Raw genomic sequence first — 21098 nt, 5'->3', positions numbered from 1 at the left:
GAAGAACGTCATCCTGGCTTTGTCAGCAGGGCTGCTGATGGATATGTCTGAGGCAGTTTATATCCACGCCATTTCACGATATATTTTTATCCCACTTAGTACAACTGCAAATCTCATGGCCTCCCAAGATCACACTCATCTTGACCAGCACATCATGTTCAGCTTTGTTTGTGCTACTTTCCCCCACCCACTCTTCTGCCAAGCAGGAGGAAGATTGGATACTGCAGCAGTTGCTTTGCCATAGTACACCTACCACAGCATTTTCTAGGCAGTGTTCCAACTTTCTGGCCCTTGGATTCTTTTCCATAACATTTAAGTAGTTTTTTTCCACTGAGTGGATGGATAAGGGGATAACCAACTCACCTCACAGCTGTGTTCATCTGCACAAAGTTTGCCCAGAGACATCTGAGTCTTGACCCTCCGCACAGCACACTCTTTGTCCGAAAGCCCATCCGACTGCGTGGAGATTTCAATGGGGATCTCTGGAGTCTGGGACAACATGTCCTCCAGCTTCTCAGCCAGCTCATCCTCTAGCTTGGTGGCCAGCTCATCTGGGCTGTTGGAGTGGTCGCTTGTGTTCCCCTCCTCTCCATCTGACACAGAGAAGTTCTCAGAGCTGAAGGTGGAGTAGGACTGGCAGCTACTGATGCAGCGGTGAGGTCTGCAAACAGGGAGAGAAGTTCAGTGTTCACCTTAGATGACAGTCACAGGGAACTTCCTGGGTGCTGTGTTCACTGCTCTGCTACACCAGACCTTGTGGAGTGCCTTCCACACCCTGGAGCTACAGAATTCTATCCTTCTGAACGATTCAGTTCAAGGCCTGCTTCTTTAAATTCATCTGTTTTTATTTGGTCCTGTCTGGTAAGTCCATATTAGCTGATCTGCCCTGGAGCATATTTTTCTTTGACAGTGCATTTTCCTAAAGGAAGGCCCTGTGGAGTTCTGTTTAATACTCTTATTGATGACACGGATGAGGGTATTGAGTCTTTCCTCAGTAAATTTGCAGGCAACACTAAGCTGGGAGTGTGTGTCAATCTGTTGGAAGGTAAGAGGGCTCTGCAGAGAGACCTGGAATGACTGGATGGATGGGCAGAGTCCAGTAGGATGAAGTTTAATAAGTCCAAGTGCCGAGTCCTGCATTTTGGCCACAATAACCCCTGCAATGCTCTAGGCTGGGGAGGGTGTGGCTGGACAGTGCCCAGGCAGAAAGGGACCTGGGGGTACCGGTGACAGCAGCTGGACATGAGCCAGCAGTGTGCCCTGGTGGCCAGGAAGGCCAATGGCTCCTGGCCTGGATCAGGAATGGCGTGGCCAGCAGGAGCAGGGTGGTCATTCTTCCCCTGTACTCGGCACTGCTGAGGCCACACCTCGAGTGCTGTGTCCAGCTCTGGCCCCTCAGTTTAGGAAGGACATTGAGACACTTGAGCCTGTCCAGAGGAGGCCACGAGGCTGGTGAGGGGCTTGGAACACAAACCCTGTGAGGAACGACTGAAGGAGCTGGGATTGTTTAGCCTGGAGAAAAGGAGACTCAGAGGTGACCTTATCACTCTCTACAACTCCCTGAAAGGTGGCTGTGCTCAGGTGGGGGTTGGTCTCTTTCTCCAGACAGCACTGACAGAACAAGAGGACACAGTCTCAAGCTGTGCCAAGGGAAATATAGGTTGGATATAAGAAAAAGTTTTTCATGGAAAGAGTGATAAAGTACTGGAATGGTCCGCCCAGGGAGGTGCTGGAGTCACCATCCCTGGATGTGTTTAAAAAAAGACTGGATGTGGCACTCCAGTTCCATGGATTAGTTGAGGTGTTAGGGCATGAGTTGGACTCAATGATCTTAAAGGTCTCTTCCAACCCAGTGATTCTGTGAGTTCAGGCTAACTCACCTGGGAATACCTGCATCACCTGGCAGCCATCTCAAAAGCCAGGCAGGATTTAGGACCATCCACTCAAGAAATAAGCTCACAGTTACTTGACTGTGGAAATGGCCTTGTGCCAGGATTCAACAGCAATGGGGCAACACATCAGTTGAGGGAACGTGCCAGGAGACCCACAACTGAGCATCACATGGAACAGGCAACTTGTCCTCCCAATCTTCCAACTTAATAAATCACAGAGGAAACAACATCACACAGGAACTGTATGAGTCACATAACTCATCCAGCCCAGCATTCTTCTTTCAACCCCAGGCAGGAGGGAATAATCTGGGAGAAGTATGAGAACAGGGTATGCAGACAGAGCCTGCTTTCTCCTGGCATCTCTTCCTGGCTTTTACCATTCAGCAGATCTGACTTCTGAGCAGAAGCTCAAACCCAGATGACAATGCTAACAGTCATCCATTCTCCAGAAATTCTGCACTTACAGCTCTTCATGGTCTGATTTCCACAGCACACCTTGAAAATGAGCTCCACATCTGAAAATGTTCTGGATGGAAAAAGCACTTCCTTTTGTTCATTTTAAAGTCCCATTTGCTTCACTGGCTGCCCCTAACATGAATGTGAAGAATCATTCCTTGTCTATTTTCTCCACCTAAATTACAATTTCATGCACCTCTGGTGCTGCCTCTTTCACAACCCATTTCACATGGATTTAATCTCTTCTTCTACAGAACCATCCCTAACCACTCTTGTCACACTTCTCAGTACCTTTCCAAACTTTACTGCGGTCTCTGAGCTGGGGCAACGAAGGGGGCATTAGGATTTAAGCTTCAGGTGTGCTGTGGATGCACACAACAGGAGACAAGATTTTATTTTCTTCTCTGTTCCTTTGATTCAAACCTGTAACCTGTTTGCCTACTGGACCCCTCCTGCACTTCAAGCAGCTACTTTCATGAAGCTACAGCACCAAGTCCATGATGTCTTTCCTGAGCACAGGACTGTAAATCCTGCTGTTCCCCAGGCTTATGTAGGAACACTCCTCCTAAGTCTTCCTTTACAGGACACGCCATCAAATTTGATCTGCTGTTGTCACTTAGCTCTGCAATCTTATCTGAATTCAGCTACAAAGGTGCTGGGCTGGAGTCTTCCCCACTGCAGCAACAATGAATAAACAACACTGGGAGTGGCCCACAAAGGGTTCCCACATCCACAAAGTCTGATCGTGGCGAAACAGATGCAGCAGCTCATTTATAGAGGCAGAATAACGTTATCAAGTGTGATCAAGTTGTGCTGCAAACAGCCTGCAGCAGGAAAGCTGGGCCAGAGAAAACTTCACAGGATGGGCTGGAACAGCAAGTGGACATGTGGGATGGGACACACTGAATGAGATTCTGTTCTTTTCCCAGCACCTTCACCAGTTTCAGTGCTGGTGTGCAGCTGCTAAGAGTTCTCCTCAGTTTTGTCCCACCTAAGAGAGATTAGAGTGAATTCACCTTTTACCTTTGTCTACGAGGAAACTCCACTTCACTGTCAACTTCGCCCTCCTCCTCTTCTGACGACTCATCCCCGCTCTGGCAGGAAGCAAGGACAAAAAGGGTGTCACGTCAGGGGAAGTTCAAACATGGCTGACCCTTGGTCCTCCAGGACAAAGTCACTGCAAAAATCTACAGGCTGCAAGAATCCAGACCAGCAAACAGCCTGTGTCAGGAACACTGACTCAGACACTGTATACCAGGAGGCTGTTGAAGGCAGCCTCAAGGCTGCTATTCCCGAATCTGGAGTGACTGACTGGGAAATACACTGGAGTATTTTAGCAGGTATGGAGTACAGAACGTTCCAGATTCTCACTGAAGCAAATCAAGTAATTAGTATCACGTGGAAACCCACATAAATTATGGAGCTGTTTTGGCACTCTTGGCTTTATCCTCTTCTACCACAGCCCATCAATAGAGCAGGATGGAGGATGACACAGCCTTTGCCAATGGGTTTCACCAGCTAGGAGAACTTGGGAATTGTTCCACACCTCAGTGAGCACAGAGCCTTTTATTCTCCTTCTCCCATCCAAATCTACCCCCACACTGTTGTTTTTTTACAGCCTCCTTCTATCCCATCCAACCTCAGCCCCTCATTCAGATTAAGCCTTTATCTCATCCCATCCCCTTGTCTTACAAGGTCCTACTGCCTTCATGCTGGGGCCAAACCACACTCTTGGTCTGGTAATTATGCGATTTTCCTTGACTTTTCCAGCCAGGCCCAGTTTTCCTGCTCTTTGAACTCAGACTGTTTCTTCTCTCACCACCTGGATGGAATCAGGAGGAACAAAGAGCTGCTTCTGAACAACTGTGCCGTAACCTCCTCTATACTCTTGCAAAATATTCACAAAATACGAGAGAACTACGACTTTCAGTGTAGGGGGACAATTCCTGGCAAGTGCAGCAAAAGGGATGTCCTCAAGACCATGGCAAATGTTAAATCTTTGCCCTGAGACACAGCAGCACCACAGATTCTCAAGGAAACTCTCATGGGATAGTACGGAACAATTTAAAGAATGCATTTATCTCTTCCTTTGGAGAAAGTTTGAAAGCATTTTGAGACGCTTTCAACATCAGAAATTCAGTAGAACAAGTTGCAACTCAAACCAATTGGCAAAACGACACGTAGCAGAACCAGGACCTACCAAAACCACACCTTCAAACCCCAGTGCCCTGTCCTCACCTTTTGGAGGGATCTTGCTTTGCAGGGCAGCCCTGAGGAAACCAAGTGCTGGGGAGTGCCCAGGGCGGACGCCGCCGTGCCCTGCTCCTCCAGCTTCTCCATGAACTGCGCGCTCTCGTAGAGGGAGGCGGATGCCGGGGACTGGGGGCGGCTCCCCCCCGGCTCCACAGACGCCATCTGTGCCTGGCCACTGTCCTCGTCCCTGCACTGCAGGCAGGGGTCGTAGGGATCGGCCTGGCAGCACTCCCAGCGCTCGGCCGTGCCGTCCTTGCCGTCCAGGCCGCGGCGGCAGTCGGCCTCCATGGCGGTGGAGATGAGGTCGGGGCTGGAGCCGGACATGCGGCGCTGGGCGTGGTTGCTGAGCGGGCTGCGCAGCGCGGCCGCGGGCCCGAAGTACCGCAGGTTGTTGGCGCAGGTGGCGATGTCCTGCCCGTGGGCGTGCAGCCGCGAGTGCTGCCCGTGGGGACCGTGGCCGGGCTGCTGCGGCGCTCCGGGCGCGTGGGGAGGGTGGGGAAGGCCAGACTGGGGAGCGTCGTCTTGCGCTGGCTGGTTTTTCAAGATCCCTGCAAATTCATTGTAGCTGCCTTTGCTGTTCCCCCGGCGGTGCCGGGGCTTGCTGCGGTACCTGCTTTTGCCACTCAGGGTTGACATCTTGGGACTTCCTGAGACTGGGGAGCCGTTGGATGCTGCTTCTGTGCTGGGTATGCCCTCTGACTTCAGTAGATCTGGCCTGGGAGACAGGGAGAAGAAGTTACATGTCAAGCCACAAAGAAAGAAGTGACACCAGCCCAGAGCCAGGATGAAGAGGCAGCTGGAGCCAAAAGCACACTCTGCTTCCTAAAATCTACAGTCTGCCCTCCCCTTCAGCTGCTTGACTCCTGCATTTGGGTCCCTGTGATTCTCTCCACTCAACATCCTTTCGTTCAGCCCATCTTGCTCTACACTCCCATCTCCCTGTTTTTTTCCAATAGCTGTCACACGCTCTCCTTTTCCGCTCTTATTTTGATGTTCTCTCCCAAAATAGCTCCCTCCCAGGACCTTGGAATAGAGCATGGCTCTCACTCTGTGCATGTACAATGGTGGTGATCAGGCTGCTCATCAAAGAGCCATGTGGGGAAAATTAATTCAGAAGTGATTATTCACTGGTAATCAGGACTAACTCCTGGAAATCCCCAAAAAAGTAAAGACTAAGACAACCCCTCTAGAAAAAAATAATCTCCCTATCTAAAAGTCATGCAGAAGAGAAATAACTGAAAGGACAGCATGAATTCCCAAATCTCAAATCCCAAATTAATTCCTCAACAATGAATCCGTCCTTCCTGAGGCCTGCCTGATTTCCTAAATGCCTTACCCTGCATATTCCCATTCAAGTCAAGGATGATCTTGGACAGTTAGGAATTAGAGAAAACACAGGAGATACCTCCTGTCCAAGCACCATCATCTGCTCAAAAATCACATGGACCAATGATTCATTCATTGAGCCAACACATCCTGTGATTCTGTGCTTCCAGAGAGCTGCCCAGGTGGGAGGGATGGCAGAATTCATCCCTTTCACCTTAAGATAATTAGACAATTACAGTTCTGAGGATGAGATCAGGCTGAAGTGTGAAACCCCCTTGTCCCACCCTGCATTTCATCAGGCTCAAAGGGAAGGAACTGTGCAGTGGGGATCTACCACTGGCTCTGGCACAGGACTGGGTTGTCACTTCTCACCGTTTGGTCTGGCTGCCTGGTTTGTGGGAGACCCCTTTCCTCTTCATCAACTTCTCCACTGTATTGGGGTGGATTATTGGTCTCACTGGGTGGCGTTTGTAAGTCCCAGGGTATTTCTTTTCCACTGCTTGCTCCCTCCTGAAACATCAGGGAAAGGAAAGAGAAAAAAAAACAAAAAAAAAAACAAAACCATATAAGTTGTGTCTCTCTCTCCACCTGCTGCTCCCACTGGACAGGGACTGGCTCCACAGGGAACATGCTGCATGGCCAATTGCTCTGCTGGGAAAGGACACAGACACTTCTAAATTCCTTCTGCAGGCATCAGGGACAGGGCCCTGGCACACAGCCCAGGAGCAGCACTGCCATTCCCTTCACACACGGGCCAAAGGATGCCAGCACCACATGGGAAGGCGCCTTTCTCCAGGTCAGTAACCACTGACAGTGGTTTGCAGGAATTCACTCCCAAAGGACCTCTCCCTGCTCACCAGCAATTCCATAACCTTTGTAGTTTGTCAGGGGACAATAAATCTACAATGCCACTATCCAGTTTAGAAACGAAGCGCTGTTTGTGCTCTGCTGTGTGCAGACTGCCACGTGCACATCACCATCCCCAGACACGTACTTGATGAGCTCCTTCTCCCGCACCTCCAGCTGCAGCATGATAGCACTGAGCTCCATGTACAGGTTATTGGCTCGCTCCAGCTTCCTCTCGTAGTGCTCACGGATGTCTAATGCATGTCTGAAAGGCAGAAAAGGCTTTATTTTAGCCTGACTTCCATAGATCAAGAGAAGAGAATGAGGAAACGTAGAGGTGCTTTAGGAGAAGGCCTTTTAAAAGTCAAATTTGCCAGCTGTACTGCACTGAATCCCAGATACTGCTAACGGTGAATGATGATTGATTAAGAGCCTGACACAGCAATAAATCATGGTATGGTTTAGAAAGTGTTTAACAGCCTTGAAAGAGTGGCAACACTTCTCCCTGGAAGAGCTGCAAACGCTTCACACACACCCAGGAGCCCGCTGGCCATGCCGTGATCAGCCTGTTTGCACAGACAAGGGGCTAAACCAACCTCTACAGAAACAGGAAAGAAGTCATGTGACTGTATGTCATTAACAGCAGGGTGTCCCCACAGCTCCAGTACAGCTGAAAGATGCTGCCACCCAAAGCTCCCTGGGGACAGGGAACACTGAACAACCACTGCATCAAATTGCCCGGCCAAGGGACCCGTTGGCTCCTCAGGTTTGACACAGAACTGCATCTTAGAGTTTTGTGTTTCTCTGTCAACTGTACTTACAAATCTGTATCACAGGAGGAAACAGTTTCCCTTCTTTAAATAAGCCTTCTGCTTTCATTTTTAAGTTGGTCTGATGTTCAAAATGCATTTCAGTGGGCTGCTTAGATGAAGTATGTTCACTTCTCTGGAATAACTAACCCAAAGAAAGTATCAGGACAGAGAAAGCTCAGAGCCAACCTCAGGATGGATTTCCCACTGAGATAGATGTATCTGCTTCAGTGCTGTTATCACAAATACCAATTCTCAGGCAGAAATATTGCCTGGGAAACACACAAACCTTTGCCACCTTGTCTGGAGCAAACCGTTGAGACTGCCCAAGAACAGCAACAGTTCCCACTGCTTCTCTCCAGGTTCCCATCAGCTGAGCAGTACTCATGGCCTAGGCCATGCCCATAGGAATTTTGGTTTCTGGGTTTACAAGGAATTTAGGCTGCCCAAATTTATACCACCAGGAATACTGGGTCCTGTTTTGGGAACCTCAGTACAAGAGGAGAATAAAAAGAGTCAGGGGCTGGAGCAGGAGGCCCTGCGAGGACAAGCTGAGGAAGGGAAGGCTGGATGGGAAAAGCAAACAGTAACCACAAAGGCAGTGAACACACCTCAGCTCTTCTCTTCGACGGCGAATCAATTCTTCATCCAGCCGGTGGATACAAGTTCCTTCACTTTTAATTTTCTCAAAATGTTTCTTCACTTCTTCTCTCCATTCAGCCTAGGAAAGCAATTTACTTTTAGCTCTTTACAAAGAACTGGGATCTGTAGGTGCACCACAGAAAAACTCTTGGGCAATGTTCTTTGTGTCTGCAGGAAATTACAGCTTTGGGTTGAGAATGTATTTTTGTTAGCTGAATTATTTTGGGTAACAACATGGCAGCACATTTAGTGCCAGCATTTTCAAATGATATTTACAATTTTGTGCTCCGAAAAGAGAATTTAAAACATATCGGCATTTCCTAAGAAATATTTTTTTCTAATTCCTAGAGTTTTTCTTGTCCTAAGAAAACATTTTTTTTACTTTTGGCAGAGAAAATAATTAGAAAGCCTCATGATTTTGAGAGCTCTATGATACCTGTCTAGAGTAATACTCTATTTGCTCCTTGAAGCCCTGGTTCCTGCAGCAGAAGTCTCAGCTTGGGAAAGTTTCGATAAAAGATTTTCAAACACCCATCATGTTGCTTCTCCCCAAAAATCAAACTGAAAACATGGATCCAGACTTTCCCTACTCTATGCACCCTTCAAAACCAGATCCTTGGAGCTAATTCCAGCACTCATAGGCTACAGCCTTTCCCCAGTTACCTGGGATTTGAAGTAGGTTTCCTGAGGAGTAGCCAGCACATCAGCAGAGGCGATGTCCAGGTGCATCAGTGTCTGCCGGAAGGACGGACGGTTCCGGGGCTTGCTCTGCCTGAAACAAAACAGAAAGAGCCGGGGTGAGGTAAGGGATGGGCACTGCCAGCCTCTCCAGCCCTCCTGGGGTGAGGGATGGGCACTGCCAGCCTCTCCAGCCCTCCTGGGGTGAGGGATGGGCACTGCCAGCCTCTCCAGCCCTCCTGGGGTGAGGGATGGGCACTGCCAGCCTCTCCAGCCCTTCTGGGGTGAGGGATGGGCACTGCCAGCCTCTCCAGCCCTTCTGGGGTGAGGGATGGGCACTGCCAGCCTCTCCAGCCCTCCTGGGGTGAGGGATGGGCACTGCCAGCCTCTCCAGCCCTCCTGGGGTGAGGGATGGGCACTGCCAGCCTCTCCAGCCCTTCTGGGGTGAGGGATGGGCACTGCCAGCCTCTCCTGCTCTTCTGAAAAGGTTTCACTAGATCCTAGTCTCTGAACCAAGCAGCAGACAGGTTAGAATAAAGGAGCTTTTCTGTTTTTTCTCTTTTGCTGAATACAATTTAATTGTGCTAGAGGTGGTTTATGATGAAGAAGAATTCTGAAGAAACAAAAGAGGTACAAAATCTTTAAGAACCAAAAAGTGCAACTACAGAATGAAAGACAGGAACAGTTTCAGTTTCTATCCTAACTTGATTGCCAAGAAGAAACATACTTTGGTTTGTTGTCCCATCAATTTCCAAATTTTGTAATGAGAAGACTCGAACTAGTAGAAATGAAAACTTACATTTGTGGTGCTTCTAAGCACAAAAGGTCTGTGAGTTGTCACACAGCACATGCCTGAGTACTGCGATGTACTGAACAGTCCTAAAGATCACAGAAAAGTACAAAAATATTTGGATTTTTGAGAAAAAGGGCCAGCACCTGAGTTTCAGGACCGAATTCACTTTGCATAGGGCAGGAGCAGCTTCTTGAGCCTCCTCTCCCCTACCAACCACCTTCTTCCACTAGGTGGGGATACAAGTGTTCGTAGGTACTCGGCTGTACCGAGCTGCACAAGCTGCCACAGCCCGACTGCTGCAGCTCAGGGTAAACAGCCACTGGGAAAGATCCACACTTGCTCTGGCCTGTTGTCCTCTTTGTGCCATGGGGAGGATGGCTGGTAAAACCCATGGAGTGGGAAAATGCCCTTTACACCGTGTCAAGATGTAATTAAAAAGACAAAGCATCAATGTGAAATCCAAGACAAAGAATTTCAACTCTAATGTGGTACAGGAAGGAAACTGAAAGCATTTTCCATATCTGAACCTGGAAAATCTGTGTTCCAGACAGAAAGCTCGTATTTCTCTTTGTCAAGTCCAAAAGCCAGTTGCTTACAAGGGGTTTTCATAGAGAAAAAAATCAGTTCCCTTCACTCTGGATGTGGCCTCAAGGAATTTTTCCCCTACTTTCCTTCCAGCTCCTTTTGTCTTCCCAGAGAGCCACTTATCCCCTACTTTTATCCCCTACTTTGCTACAGCAAAGCAACACCCACTGTTAAGGCTCCTGAAGATGCCCTGGGGTCCAGGCCTGCTGCCATAAGGAAGCAGAATCCAAAACATTACAACTTCTTGCTCTCAGGACAAGTGTGAGAGTATCTAAGAGCCCTCTGCTCTGGGCTCCACATTCCCACCCTGACTTTCGCAGGTTTTTCTGGGAGCCAGGCCTAGGGCTGTGCTGTGTGGGGTTCAGGCTCTTACCAGGTTTGCTTCATGAGGATTTTGAAGCCATCTGGGCAGGTGGAAGGGACAGGAAGGTGGAGGCTGTTACTGCCCACTCCCCAAATGATGGCTGAAGAGTCCACGTCCTTGTAGGGAATCTCTCCCGTGAGCAGCTCCCACAAAACCACCCCAAACGACCTGATGAAGAATGAAACCAGGATAAATCGAGTTCATACAGAAGCTGTTAACAGAAATATCTGGAGCTTGAAAAAAAGCATTTTGTTGGGCAAAACAGGGAAATAGGGATGTCTGGTCTGAAACTGCAAGTAGGTGCAACAGTGTTTTTTAACACACCAGGCAACTCCTCTGCTCCAGCACTGGGCTGAGCACAAGACCACACTGGTTTTCACCCACCCTTTCCTGCTTCTTTGTGAGACTTTAAAGATCCTGAAAGCACATTTTCTGTACAGATTAGGTCTTGCTCCTGTTAAATGAAAAGACTCCAAAGTCCACTCAGATGGACTTTGGACTGTTCTTGCTGGTAAGAACAGATGATTGACTACTGCACAGACTGACAAATGTCTTACAGAGACAACACAACAAAGGTTTTGTGGCTTTTTTTTTTCATTTCATTTAACTGGTTTTGTTTTCTTTTCCCTAACCAAAAGCTCCCTCTGCTGTTACCTGTAGTCCCAGGTAAGAGTTTCAAGGTTTGAGACTCAGCACAACAACTATTGCAACACAGAAATTAGGAAACAAATGCTACTTGCATACTGTCAGTACCAAAAGCACATGAGGTTTCATCTGATATTCCTTTTGTTCTGAAGAAAGGAAGGATAAAGCAAAAAAAAAAATTAATTAAGAGAACTCAGGCAGGGAAAGAATCTCATACAAGAACTGAAAGATGTAGGTAAGAAAACTCACTTTGCTTCTCCTCCTTAATGAAGTTGTCAGAAAGAACCAAAACCAGAATCATCACCCGATAAAACACCAAAGAAACACCAAACCACTCAATATAGAGGTAAATAAAATGCTGCTGAGAACCACCACCACTGTTACTGCACATCAACAACTGGGCTGTGATACAGGTGAGGCACAACCATCTCCATTTCCAAGCCAGATCTGCCACCTTACTCCATGTCCCATTCCTCTGTGGGACACTGACCCTGCCAAGCTGGAGGCTACAGCCAGGTGAAAGGTGAGAAGGGTGTTTCTGGCTTGTACCAATATCCAGCGCTTTTATTAAGTACAGAAGAACTTCTAAGGGACAAACTACCAGGTCTGAACAACCATCAGTCAGGAAACAACTTCAGGTGAAAAACACTGCACTTTCAAAGTCCATTGGCTTCAGGTCATGTGTTTTTAAAAAAAAAAAAAAAAAAAAAAAGGCAACAAACAAACAGAATTTGAATATTTCTCGCCTCAAAATCCTTTACTGTGGGCTGCAGGAAAGGAGGATCCAGGGGACTGGACAAACTACCAGGGAAAGCTCATCTGGTTTCATATTTGTTATGACTAAGAACTGACAAAGGATTTCCAAGACTCCTGATAAGATTATAGATCTATTTTTCTGCATGCTGTTAGAGATGAGAGAGAGCAGACATATAAGCAGCTCAGGAACTGTTCTCATTTGTTGGCAGCACTCATGAACATAATTTTTATTCATCTGGAGGGAGGAATGGATGGCAAGGGAGAGTCTGAGCAATCACCATTGTTGTGAACTCCAGAGGAACTGGCACCAAAGAGCAACATCTCCAAGTAACTGACGGAAGGAGCAAAGGTTTTATTGGACAGGATGTTCTGTGAAATATTCCTGAACATAAACCACTCTAAAGGACAGAAAAGGGTGGTAAGGGTGGAAATCCAGCACTGCTCATCCTCACAATCCTGTGATTCAAAGGGAGGGGTTCAGCAGACAAATGCTGGGTGTGTTCTCTTTCCAGAACAACCCAAGTGTTCCTCCCAGAGGCTGTGCTGCAACCTGGACATCAAAAATAAACACACAGGACACCATGGGCACAAGAGCAGCTGCACACCACAGGTAACACCACCTTCCCTACAGGAAATCTTGCCCTTCAGGTCAAGCCCAGGCCCGAGCTAGAACTCCAGCAGCAGCTCCTGACTCCACTGCACCCTGGACCACCCACGGCTTTGTCCAGCAGCTCCCTGCCCTGCCAGGGAAGGGACAGCATCTGAAGCTAAAAAAACACAGGAAGCAAAATCCCACCTGGCTATAAAGCAGGGAGAAGGGCATTTGTCCTGGCTGCTGACATTGAACATGCGGAAATAATGAGGCAGAAACAGAGATGCAGCTCCCTTGAGGGCTCTGAAACCTGCGGAGAGGCTTCCCAAAGGAACTCCAAGGCCAAGCCCTCTCAAGCATTTTTAACAGCACAGAGACTGAACCGTTCTTTGTGTTCCTTTGGACTCAGACTATGTTCCACACCAATGGAAACAAGTTCCAAAATTCTTACACCATATCCTGGTTTCCTCCTCCGGGATCCAGGATTGGATTTACTGGGCTGTAAATGTGGGGCTGCCCATACAACAACCGGCCTGCTGTGCAGGAAGCACAAGGGGGTGGGGAGCAGAGCAGGGGCCTCCCCCAGCTCCAGCATGGCCCTGAAGAGGGACAGAAGTGATGGAAAACCACCCTGGATGCGGAGGATGCTAAGGGAGCCCTGAGAAGAGCATTGGAAGAAAGCTCTGGGCTGGATAACAACACAGGGAAGAATTTCTGCATTTGCTTCCTGCAAGACAGACTGTCTGCACTGAGCCTTAGGTGGAACCTGCGGGTCAGCAGCAGCCAGCACACCTGTGTCACTTCCCTTTCCATCAGAGCCCACCAAAGCTCAGGGCACCAGGCAGAAGGAGAAAGGAACAGCCCACCACAGAGCAAGCCACGCTCAGGCACAGGATGAGGAAAGGACATGGAAGGTGCTGGGAAACCAAGGGACTGAATAGAAGGTGAAGGTACTTGACCATGAACACACTCACCAGATGTCCACCTTCTCGGAGACAGGCTCGTTCCGTATCACCTCCGGGGCCATCCACGCCACTGTGCCCGCAAAGGACATTTTGGTACTTTTGTCGCTGAGCTCTTTAGACGTACCAAAATCTGAAATCTTTACTGCATCTGTGTGTGTAACCAAAACACTGGAGAAGGGAAATAAAAGAAGTCAGAATTTTCTGATTTTTCTTGCACCACAACAGCCACTGGAGTAATCTCTTCTTAATCAACACGACCTGTTGATGAGGCCACACTGCTCAGAAGCGCAGTACGAAAGAAAAGATTTTGTGTTTTCCCCAATGAAAGCTCTCACGCTCTTTTGAGTGGTTGTGTTTTGTGCCTTAAATGCATTTCTTAATGCTACAAGTCAAAGATCAATCTCAATAAAACTGCAAATTAACAAGTAACTGAGGATCCAGAGGCAAAGCTGTACCTTAAACTGTGCTGTATATCATCTAAAAGCATTATCTTAATGCATTGTCACAGACTAAAGAAGTAATAAACATCTAGGGAATAAGAATATGAAGAAGCCAGAACATTTTAGTCAGAAAGCAATAGAGAAATGAGGAAAACGCATTCCAGAAAACCAGGGAAATAACAGGAGAATAAGAAGGAAAATAAAAAGGTAGGAGGCAACAGAATACCCCACTTTCCTAAAAGACCAGATATCATGAAATCATTAAATGCTTCCTGGCTGCTATTTATCACAGAAGATACCAGTAAAATTTCCACTCTTGTTAAGTGCCAACAGGTTGCAAGAGTTTCACTCTCATTAGTTTTGAGTCAACATGGAGGAAAAAAATAGTAGAGCCTTTTGACCAAACTTTAAACTATTTCTCAAGAAAAGGAAAAAAGAGCCCCAACTGGGGGACGTTTAAGCATCTGAGACTCACTTTGATGACCTGAAGAACCACAACTGTGGGATGTTTAACTTTGGTGACTCGAGGAACTCAAACTAAGGGATGTTTAAGCAGCTGAGACTCACTTTGGTGACTTGAGGTCTCGATGGATGATTTTGTGGAGGTGCAGGTAGTTCATGCCACTGGCAATCCCTGTGGACCAGTCCACCAGCAGTCGCGGGGTGACCTTCCTGCCGGCCCGCAGGACCTCGTAGAGCTGCCCGTGGGCACAGTATTCCATGATGATGCAGTAGCACGGGGCCTGGGTGCAAACTCCCCTGTCAAAGAGAGCACACAGTGAGGAGCAGCAGACAGACAACCAGACAGGAAGGGTGACCACCACTTTGCCCAAGACACAGCTTCGCTCCTGGATTGCAAATAACCGCCCAGAGAACTTGAACGAACGGCTCTTGCCTGGACAAAGCTGACAAGGGTCACAACCTACTTGAAGGCGATAATGTTGGGATGCTTGAGCTTCCGCAGGTGCTTGATGTCCGTCTCGTTCTGATCCCTCACTTTCTTGATGGCCACCTCCTCTGCCCGGAATTTCCCCAGGAAGACAGCTCCCTGTGCCCCGCTGCCCAGCCACTGCAGCTCCGAGATCTCCTCGAACGGCACCTCCCACGTGTCTGGGCACAGGCAAAAAAACGGGATAATGGAAAAGGTCAAGACCATGAAAACTGTCAGAGCACACCAGGGCAGCACCTGCCACCTCCTGCACCACAGGCTGGGCTCTTCTGGAGTGAGTAGGTGACATCTCCTGGCACAGCTGAGGCACACACCTCATGTGCTCAGTCCCAACAACCCTTTCAGGCATCCCAGCCACCTCCAGCCTTCCTCATTCCCATCCTTCCAGCTGCTTTTTTACCACCCTGCAAACCACCTGTGTGAGCCACTCCAGCTTGGCAGGCAGCAATTTACCATAGCAGGGACCCTGGACCGGCAATTTTGGGAGGAGATCCTCTACCCCTACACTGAACAAAGTGCATGACTCCATTGAAAAGCATAGATTAGAAGAAACATTTCACATTCACAAATCACACAAAAAATACTGAGGGTCTTTTTCACTCCCTGAAATAAACAAAAATAGGAAATAAAAGTCAGAAGTGTCAGGCTGTAAAACACAGCGCGGCAACCACCAAGAAAGCCAACACAAAGCACATCAACCACCAGCAGGAGGCACAGAAATAGGTCCTTCCCACACCAACATCATGTATATCAGTGTCAAACAGGCAAAATAACCTTAAACAATTCCTCCTGTTTGGTACCGCACACAGTTGTAGGATAATGCTGGAGTGGTCCAGTGGCACTGTATGAACTGCTTGAAGAGAGCTGCACCCATCAGAACAGAAAGCCCTATTCCCTATCAGTCACCTTGAAATTACCTTAGGTCTCACAAACAGCAGGATAAAAGACTGACAATTGTTTATTTACTGTAATTCAATAAAGATCTACGTTTTGAGAATAAATTATTTAGCAGTAAACCCAACAAAGTAACCCAGTGATTTCTGAAATAAAAGGAAGTCACACCTGTACAGATCTCTGTTTCAGATGACTACAAAGGTGTGTCCTCCTCTCATGCAGACTCGGAGCCTTTGGGTTGTTCCCAGGGCTGCAGCTGGGATTATGCCAAAGTGTCCATTCTAGATACTGTTACCACTGAAGGGAAATCTGGTTATCCCAACTGTCTGTGGGCTGATCCCAGTTCAAAGCTTTCCCTGGGATCATTCCTGTGACAGGCAGGCAGTGGCTGCTGTCTCCTGTCGAGCGAGCGCTCCACAGGCATGGCCATGGAAAAGCAACTCTCCCCCAGAGCCAGACCCCAGCGCTCCTTCTGCTCACTGAACTGAAAACAAAAACATTGCTCATCCACAGCACAAATTCCCTCCGCCTTCGCAGGGCAGAGTTCAACCCCCAGCACATGTTCCTTCCCAGACACAAGGCTATTTCCCATACTCATGGATCCGCTCGCAGCTCTGAACATAAATTGGCATTTAAGTCTTTGGACATTTAAACACAAAAAGATTTTGAATACAGAAAATAATTAGATAATTAATAAAAATCATTCATTCATAATTAAATCAAGAAGATCTGTATTTCTATTTAATTCACAAATGCATCACTTCTGAAAGGAGGTGGCAAATAGAGGTGATTTTTGTGCATGTTGATGAAGAGTATTTTTATATGGGCAACATAGAAACCATTCTGTTGTACTGAAATAGTTGATTCTTTCATAGAATCATGGAATGGACTGGGGTGGAAGGGATCTTAAAGCCCATCTCATTCCACCCCTTGTCATGAGCAGGGACACCTTCCACCATCCCAGGTTGCTCCAAGTCCCATCCAGCCTGGCCTTGGACACTTCCAGGGATGGGGCAGCCACAGCTGCTCTGGGCAACCTGTGCCAGGGCCTCAGCACCCTCACAGGGAAGGATTTCTCCCCAGTATCCTATCCCTGCCTTCTGGCAGTAGGAAGCCATTCCCCATTGTTCAAAATCTCTTTCCATCCTTACCTGTGGGAAGTCTGTTTTTCCTGTACAGGACACACAATACTGACATTCATTTCCATGAAGCATCTACAGTTTGTGAGCAGTAATGAATAACTGTATCACCTTGGAACCCTAGTTTGCTCTTAATATTCCCTATCAGGTAATATTACCTTCCTCTAATATTCCCTCTGCAACGGCAAAGGCTGAGAGAGGCTGTAAACAAAGTAAGTGAAAATTCATGTGGTTCTTTCTGCAAAGTCATCTTGTGTTTATTTCAGAACACAGATGCTCTCCCATATCCCATTTGCATCCTGATTGTCAGGGGCCCAGTTCAGGAAAGAGGTTTCAGTGTAGTGACAGTGAAATATCCCACATCTTTGGGAATATCAAGAAGAACAAAGAGCCAAAGCATAGGTAACATACAGTGCAGTGTAGTCAGACCCTTCTGGGCCTTAAGAAACCAGTGGGATATTTTCCCTAAATAAATTAAAATGTAATAGCAGCAGGAACTGCGCAAGAACTTGCGTTTCTGAGGTGATTAAGAACCATTTGAGTAGAATGATGAGAATCTATTTCCCATGGGGAAGAATCACAGGAGCAGCCTGAGCCATTGAACCAATCTATTTGGAGGAAGTTTTTCCCAGCACTGGCTGCTCTCCAGCACTGGCACTGTGACAAGAATCATCTCTGGTTTACACAGAACCCCTCAACACAAGCACCCTCCAATGGGCACCTTGCTCTCCAGGTACACACAAAAACTCTCACAATGATGGTAAACACACAACTTGTGAAAGGGAAGGTGAAAGCAGCTCCTGGAGACAGCTTCTTAATCCAAAGGAAATGGCTGGGAAGTCTAATGAGTCTCTAGGAAACACAAACAAGTCTTGCTTTAAAGTGTTGGAGTCCCCACAATCCCAATTAAATAACTGGTAGATGCAAATTAAAGAACTGAGTGTGTCTCCCTGAAAGCACTCACCAACAGCCTTTAGAAATCAGGGTAAACAACTGGAAAAACATAGGAGGGAGGGATTTTATGGTCAAACCCCAAGTACTTAAACCTCAGATAATCAGCTGGCACTGGACAATACAAAAGCAAACATTCCCCGCAGGAATGAGTCCTCACCAAGCAGCAATTGGCATCACTCGATCAACCAGCACAGAGCCTGTGGCAGCTCCCAGCTGACCAATGCTCTGCCCAGCCTGTGTCCTGCAGAGAAGAGCAGGCACACCCCTCATGTTGACCATTTGGGTGTCAGGAAGGACATTCGAGCAGAATTTTCAACAAGAAGATAATGCAGAATAATGTAAAAGCTGTTCTGTTCTTTTCCCTCTTTCACCACGTCATGAGCCAAAGCTTCACAGGCAATATGGGCTCAAGGACACGAAACCCATTTGTCTTTTACTACTTGCAACCACAATGCCACCACCATGTCCCAAGGAATGTCCCTGCAGGATAGCCAAAGCAGGTGGGCAGAGATACCAGGGAGCAGCAAAAGTACCACGAAGCACCTGCAGGCAACATAAAATGGTTTGGGTTGGAAGGGATCTTAAAGCCAATCCCATTCTTCCCACTGTCCCAGGCTGCTCCAAGCCCTGTCCACCCTGGCCTTGGACACTTCCAGGGATCCAGGGGCAGCCACAGCTTCTCTGGGCAACCTGTGCCAGGGCCTCCCCACCTTCATCGGGAAGGATTTCTTCCTAATCTAATCTTAATCTCTCTTTTATTAGTTTAAAACCATTCCCCCTTGCCCTATCACTACCTCCCCACAAAAAAAGTTGCTCTCCCTTTTTTATAAGCCCTCTTAAAGGGCCACTGGAAGGCCACATGGCTGCAGATCCAAACTAGACTCATACCCCTGTTGTTGATTCAGCCCAACACAAAGGATTACTCCTGGATGAGGCTTTAAGTAGTTGTCTGATAAAGAAGGGTGGGGGGGGAAATCATCTGCACAGATCCATGGCACCAGCCCAAAGCTGTAAAGCAGCTCCCAGGGAAATGAAAAGCCACCACAATCCTCTCCCTGCTGCTGAAAGAGCCCCAGACATTTCCTCAGCCAAACAGCACTTGCACAAACACAATCCATGCATCCTCTGTGCTCTTGCTAAAAGACAGCAAAAATAAAAATAATCACATACATCAGTTACTGAACTGCTGGCTTGTATGTAGCTGATGAAATGCACACAAAGATGATTTTCTGGTGGCAAGAAGCAAGAATGAGATCATCTGGAAAAGAGAACATGAATATTCTCACAAAATCCTCAAGTTTCAGCACAGAAGCAGTTTGAAAAGGTTTATCCTTGGGTAACAGTAGTGTAGTACTGCCAACAGGGTAACAGATGTCACCAGGGCCGGACAACTGAGCAGCTCCAGAAGAAAAAATAATTTTTTTTTTACATCATCTTTTTACTCCCCTTTCTAACAGTGAAGACACTGTAGTTCAACCACACTGGCTACACAGAGCTGATTCCAATTAATCCTGAGCCTTACCACATCTGTAGCCAGCTCAAATCTGCGCATCTAGAAGGGCCTGATGCCAGCAGCAAACAGCAGAGTGCCCCTGGATGTGTGTCTCTGAACACACTCCCAACACACAGAACAGCAAGACACCCTGTGCACAGGAAGCTCTGTGTGCACCCTCCAGCCCCAGCACTGCTCTCAGCTGCTCCTTTTCTTTCGTTAGTGCTTCAGTCTTTTAGTTTGGTGACTTTCATACAAAAGGGAGTGTCCCCTGTGGGCCACCAAAGCACAGATTGCACTGTGGTCCCCAGGGCAGCTGCTGGCCCAGTTGTATGGGAAATGGGATCTCTCTGTCTCACAGGCAGCTCTCCCAAAGCCACTGCTCCGAGGCCACAGGGACACACCAGCAGGGGATGGCTCAGAGCCAGCAGTGGGGACAGGTGTGGGGGACACAGAGAATTGCTGGGAGCGGCCACTGCCACTCTGCATCTCTGGCCTTTCCTCAGAAATTTTTAGCTTCACTTATAAACACTGAGCATCCAACCCAAAGCAGTGTCACACAGACACTGCCCAATGCCTGCTCTGCATGTCATCCAACTGCTCAGAACCTCCTTTCCTCCCTTTCCTTCCCAAGGGAGACTCCCCACCCAGACAGCCCCTTCCAAAACTGCTCACCCTTTGTGCAATCACCCCAGCAGCCTTAATCTCCCAGGGAACGTTCTGTCACTGTTTGTATTTATAGTCTGAACCACAAGTGACACACCGAATTTACAACATGCAAACAAAACCAACTGTGCCAGAGAATTTCAAACCAAGCAAACCCTTGCACATGGGGCTGCTGCTCAGGAGGCACCTGGAATGCAGAGGTGCATTTCCTGCTCGCTTATGAACTGGAAACAACTGACTCTAGGAAGCTGATTTCAAGGCAAATTCATCCAACATGTTATTTAACAGCTCTGTTCTCTCCTATTAGGAGCTGTTCCCCATCCCTCTGGGGTTTAGATTTGAACCACTCAGACAGGTTTCTGACCTTGTATCTTATAATTTGTCAGTGCCAAAAAGCCATTTGATTACTGCTGCGTGATGCTCAAAGGAGACTTTGCCCCATGGAGCTGCGGTGGCCAGGCTGTTCCCATTTTCCATAAGCCTCAACCATTTCAGCTCCTTAATTCTAATGACAGCTTGTTCTTTTCCCATCTGCCACCTCCCTCCCCCTGTGCTAGGGGAGAAATCAGACACCAACAGCAGAGCATACTCTGCTCTTTAGCTTTCAGTACCCCCTAAAGATATATATAGAGATAGATAGATAGATAGATAGATAGATAGATAGATAGATAGATAGATAGATATGCAGTCAACTGAGACATCACTTCTTCCCAAGCTACAGATTTTATATGTATTTATACTCACATACACTTACACATTTACGCTTACACACAAATGGAAAAGGTATAAATATTAAAGAACATATTTCTGGAAAGACAAGTACTAAATGGTATTTTAAAGAGGAAAATTACTCCTGAATAAAAAGAAATAAAAGTCTTTTAAAAACAGAAGCAATACTCATGCTATTTGGTGGTGTCAACTGGGGACAGCCTTCACCTGAAGGCTCTGACGTGGAAGAGCCT

At 47.5% G+C, this 21098-nt stretch overlaps 1 protein-coding gene across 2 annotated transcripts in view; it reads right to left on the bottom strand.

Moving 5' to 3' along the window:
• MAP3K13 (mitogen-activated protein kinase kinase kinase 13) overlaps positions 1 to 21098 on the bottom strand; it is a 73177-nt gene that overhangs the window by 3993 nt on the left and 48086 nt on the right. For both annotated transcript variants that reach the window (XM_066194157.1, XM_066194156.1), the window contains exons 5-15: positions 14969 to 15152; positions 14610 to 14801; positions 13612 to 13770; positions 10654 to 10812; positions 8888 to 8996; positions 8194 to 8303; positions 6922 to 7038; positions 6300 to 6437; positions 4587 to 5316; positions 3372 to 3442; positions 364 to 661 (exon numbers count right to left, since the gene is read on the bottom strand). In XM_066194157.1, the coding sequence (XP_066050254.1) occupies positions 364 to 661; positions 3372 to 3442; positions 4587 to 5316; positions 6300 to 6437; positions 6922 to 7038; positions 8194 to 8303; positions 8888 to 8996; positions 10654 to 10812; positions 13612 to 13770; positions 14610 to 14801; positions 14969 to 15152 (2267 nt within the window). The remainder of the gene's footprint in view (positions 1 to 363; positions 662 to 3371; positions 3443 to 4586; positions 5317 to 6299; positions 6438 to 6921; positions 7039 to 8193; positions 8304 to 8887; positions 8997 to 10653; positions 10813 to 13611; positions 13771 to 14609; positions 14802 to 14968; positions 15153 to 21098) is intronic.

This window comes from Chamaea fasciata, unplaced genomic scaffold, assembly GCF_029207755.1.
Source record: "Chamaea fasciata isolate MVZ Bird 193981 ecotype frontalis unplaced genomic scaffold, bChaFas1.0.hap1 SCAF_11, whole genome shotgun sequence".
NCBI lineage: Eukaryota > Metazoa > Chordata > Aves > Passeriformes > Sylviidae > Chamaea > Chamaea fasciata.
Note: the sequence above shows the minus strand (reverse complement) of the source record. Positions and strands in the feature narration are given on the sequence as shown.